This window comes from Benincasa hispida, chromosome 9 (genome assembly GCF_027475165.1).
Source record: "Benincasa hispida cultivar pf3 chromosome 9, pf3_genome.v1.1, whole genome shotgun sequence".
NCBI lineage: Eukaryota > Viridiplantae > Streptophyta > Magnoliopsida > Cucurbitales > Cucurbitaceae > Benincasa > Benincasa hispida.
The window spans coordinates 448150-452323 of record NC_143486.1 but is presented as its reverse complement, the minus strand read 5'-3'; the positions used below and the strand labels follow the sequence as shown (position 1 = coordinate 452323).

The window sequence follows — 4174 nt, the reverse complement described above, 5'->3', positions numbered from 1 at the left end:
TTCTACAAAGGTAAGACTGCAAATCCTTTTTTATTAGATGAGCATCCTTTAGTTTCTGCCAAAATTAGTGAATTTGAATGCTTATTGATCCTTGTTTCTTCAGCTGCATGTTGATACACTCTTACAGTTTTTCCTTGTACTACATGATATTTAATTCCCTTTCTTTCAATCAATAACAACACAATATGATTTTTCCCTAAAATCAAAGTTCCTAGGTCGCTCCACCATGTCCCACTTCTTTGGTCCACCTTCGACAATAAAACTGACCTGTGTGAGAATGCTCACATTAGTGTGATGTTGAACCAAGTATACTTTGATGCCTAAGTAAGTAACATGAAGTATCTAAGCAAGGAAAGTTAGAGTTTCTCAATTGGAGTCAACTTGCTTACTTGTCTCCCTTTGAGGTAGTCAAAGTTGGCTACTTATAAAGCCCTTTCTCTAATACTCGCCTAGAGATATTACGTGTAACGTCGATAACGTCAAAATGGTTGTGGCCTTCAAGATTGTAGAGTGACAATGCTGAGATCGATTCGGTTTTTTTTTTTTTTTTTTTTTTTGGGATAATTCTTGAGGCTTGTTTGATCGACCTAGAATCAGATATTGGATATTTATAGTGAAAGAAAGTGAAACATTTGAATATTGAAACATAAACAAATGAATTTAATTATGTAGATTAAATTAAAAGTTAGAAACTTTCAAATTAGCTTGAAACATCAAATTAATATGATGTTTCATGAATGAATTTAACATGTATGAAAATTAAATTTGTAGTTTTTTCAATTTGAATCAGTTGTGTTTGATTTTTGTCCAATAAGAAATGAATTGAATTAAATTTGACAAACGTTTTAATTTTTGTATTTATTTGGTTTTATTTTGATGAAGAGATTGGTTGGGGTTTGAGGAAATGTGTGGCCAATGATTTAAAGCGTTGGTTGAAAATTTTTGCATTGCCCACGAGAAATGAGTGAAAGGAGGGCAGTAATAATATATTGAGGTTACTTTTGTTAAGAGCCTCAAAAAATTTGTAGGTCATGTGTTTAAGTCAAAAGAGCCCGTGAAATTTTGCCCAAAAAGATGAAAAAATATGGGTATAAATTTGGTTAGGTAGCCCTGAAGCAAAAGGTGTGTAAAGCAAATGTAAAATTTAGTGCAGTAGTAATATTGATGGGCTGCTGCTGTTGCTGTTGCTGTTGCAAAGTTTCTAGCTTTTCATCTTCGGCTTATAATTATGGCTAAGCCTAATGTTTGCTGCTCCATTGAATTGGAGCCCAAAACCTTGAACCAAGGCCAACTTCACCAGGCTAGGGTCAGCCTAATATCCAACCCAGAACCCACAATTATTTTCTTTTAGATATATAATTTCATGTATTTCATCTTAGTTTTTTGGGTTTTGCTTCTGCAGGAAGTGGCTGCTGATGTTGTTCAGAAACTGGAACCCAGTGAAGCCTCTCTTGTATTGATTGATGTATGTGTTTCTTTTACTGACCATATTTAACATCACATTTATCATTCTACTACTTTTATTAATTATCACATATTCACTCATTTTGAAATTGTTGATGTTATTTTTGTAATATTTTAAATTATTATAAATATATTTTTAACCTTTCAAAATCTTCAAATACTTGATTTTTACCCATTTAAACCTACTTTTCTTATAAGAATTGATATTAGATAATTTAAAATATATGTTTTAGAGTAAATTGAACCTGACAAAAATGATTTTAATAATTTAAAAATTACTCTCAAACATAACATCCATTACTCACTTGTGAAATTTTTTTTTCTTTTTACCAAAAGTCATTTAAGGATATAGTTTTGGTTTTTAGAGGAGGTTTTTGGTATTCCCATGATCTTAAAGTTAGATTATAAAGTGTGAAACTAAGTGGCTTGTGTCACTTTTGGCTTAAATGATTTTAAAAGCTTTAGTTTTTAGATTTTTCTAAAATCGGGTAAAATTTTTAATTAATATTTAGTTTTCAATATTTTACTTTAAAATAAGATTTATTTATAAATTTATCTATTTCTTGCATAATCAAATCTATTTTTTATTTTTCACGTCTGAATTACAGCATTCTTCTCTAATATGTGATTATATGAGAACTCATAAAAAAGAATATTTCACATGAAAAGACTCTTTATCTAATCATTATTTTTAAAAAAAATATACCATGTTCATTTTTTTTAAAATAAAGCTATTTTTTTAATATTTAAAAATTAATGTATAATAAACAAAATTTATCATACTAAACAATTATTTAAAATTTTAAATTATACAAAATTTAAAAATAGTTTATTATCAGTCTATTTTATTTATTATATCTAAAATAAGATTTTTTGTATAATACTAAATACTCTAATTTACTAAACACTATTTTACTTCTTTTTACGACCAATTTTTATAAAAGTCAACAATTATTTTAAAAGATATAACAATCCCAAATCAAGCCTTAAACATTGAGTTATTTCGTCAACTTTGAATTTTGTGTCTATTTGACCTATGAACTTTCAAAAATGTGATAACATGTTTTTGAACTTTAAATCCAACTTATTAAAAATGTCCAATAAATCCATAAACTTTTAATTTTATGGATAATAGGTCACACCATATTAATTTTTTTTCATATTAGTTAATCTATTTAATATAAATTTAAATTAACATATGATAGTGTTTTAACTCTAACTTTTAATTTTGTATATAGTACATAGAATTTAAAAAAGGTCAAGAGCCTAATTAGACAAATTAAAATTAGAAAGTTAATAGATCCTAAAATAAACTGAAAGTTCAAAGACCAAAGGATGATCTTAAAATGATTTAGAAATTTGTTGGACACAACTTGAAAATTTATGAAGAACTAACTATTAAAATAATTTATCATTAAACAATTTCTTTATTATTGGACAATATATGGGATCCTAAAATAAACTGAAAGTTCAAAGACCAAAGGATGATCTTAAAATGATTTAGAAATTTGTTGGACACAACTTGAAAATTTATGAAGAACTAACTATTAAAATAATTTATCATTAAACAATTTCTTTATTATTGGACAATATATGGGGCAGTAGAATCGTAAATCAAGGATTAAACAATATTTAAAATATGTATTATATGAATACTGGTCTTAGTTCTTACAAGTACTTGAGTAACTTTCCCTGTTATATTTTTGCATCCTAATTGATATGAGAGTTTAGATCATGGAAAGATTCAAACCGATGAACTATATGTTGGAAGGAGAAGGAGACTCACAACCGTCACTGCCACCACCGCCGCCACTGCCGTCACTGGGAGATATTAAGGAAGAAAGAGGAAGATGTCAGTGCTTTTACGTTTCTACTGAATCCCCAAATCAACTGCAGTTGGTCAAAGAACCCCTTTCAGCTCCATTTTGAAGCTTTTACCCTTCTTTAGATCTTAAAAGCTTTTTTTTTTTTTTTGAAGTATTTGGAGGATCATTTATGTAAGTTGTAATGAATAATTTTCAATTTATTAACTATCACTCATAAGTGATAACAAAAACAAGGCATGAAATTGAAAATGATGAAATTTTGGAAGAAGTCTGACCCAAATACCATCTGTTTTTTGTTTGTAACTAACTTGTATAACGGTCAGCTGGTATAACCTTATAAATATCAATGATTTCGAATTAAAAAAAAAATAGAGAGTTATCAGTAAGAAAACATAAAAGAGAGAGAAGGAGTTGGGATGAATTTTTCCTCTGTTTTTTCACTGTTTTTATGGTAAAATTGATACAAGGCTTATATAGCCATGGGAGAAGAAGAAAAAAAAATAAATGGAATATTTTTAATACAAATGTACATTTTTTATTAGTTAAATGAAATTTTCTTTCTAACCAATTACTCTTCTAGAAGGGAGGTGATTTGGTAATGGTGTAGCTGACTTGGAGGTGCCCTTTGTGTATGTGTAATGCTAACTGAGTTGCTAACATGGATTTCTCTAACATCCCCCCTCAAACGAGAGGATACATCAAGTACGTCGAGTTTGGAACGAAGAGACTAGAAGTGAGAGTGTGTGAGCGATTTTGTGAGGTAGTCGGCAAGTTGACTGGCCGAAGGAACATACCGAACTTCCAAGGCTCCCCAAAGAACATGATCCCTTACAAACTGAGCGTCAATCTCGATGTGTTTAGTTCTGGCATGAAAAACAGGATTG

The 4174-nt window shown here is 29.1% G+C and overlaps 1 protein-coding gene across 2 annotated transcripts; it reads left to right on the top strand.

The window, feature by feature from the left end:
* Positions 1–1106: 1106 nt before the first annotated feature.
* LOC150033558 (uncharacterized) lies at positions 1107–3558 on the top strand. 2 transcript variants are annotated; one of them, XM_090318035.1, is made up of 3 exons: positions 1107–1306; positions 1403–1465; positions 3236–3558. In XM_090318035.1, exons 1-3 carry the CDS (start codon positions 1229–1231, stop codon positions 3410–3412), a joined length of 318 nt encoding a protein of 105 aa, XP_090174161.1. In that variant the 5' UTR covers positions 1107–1228; the 3' UTR covers positions 3413–3558. The 2 variants fall into 2 exon arrangements, with proteins under 2 accessions (XP_090174161.1, XP_090174160.1); XM_090318034.1 differs by having other exon boundaries at positions 1109–1306; positions 3196–3558.
* Positions 3559–4174: the final 616 nt, after the last annotated feature.

Excerpts from the sequence above, each read along its gene's own strand:
- LOC150033558 (XM_090318034.1), top strand. The coding sequence starts at position 1,229 with ATGGCTAAGCCTAATGTTTGCTGCTCCATTGAATTGGAGCCCAAAACC. Across the intron at positions 1,307-1,402 it reads GCCAACTTCACCAGGCTAGG|GAAGTGGCTGCTGATGTTGT; the intron begins GTCAGCCTAATA and ends TTGCTTCTGCAG. Across the intron at positions 1,466-3,195 it reads CCTCTCTTGTATTGATTGAT|ATCATGGAAAGATTCAAACC; the intron begins GTATGTGTTTCT and ends ATGAGAGTTTAG.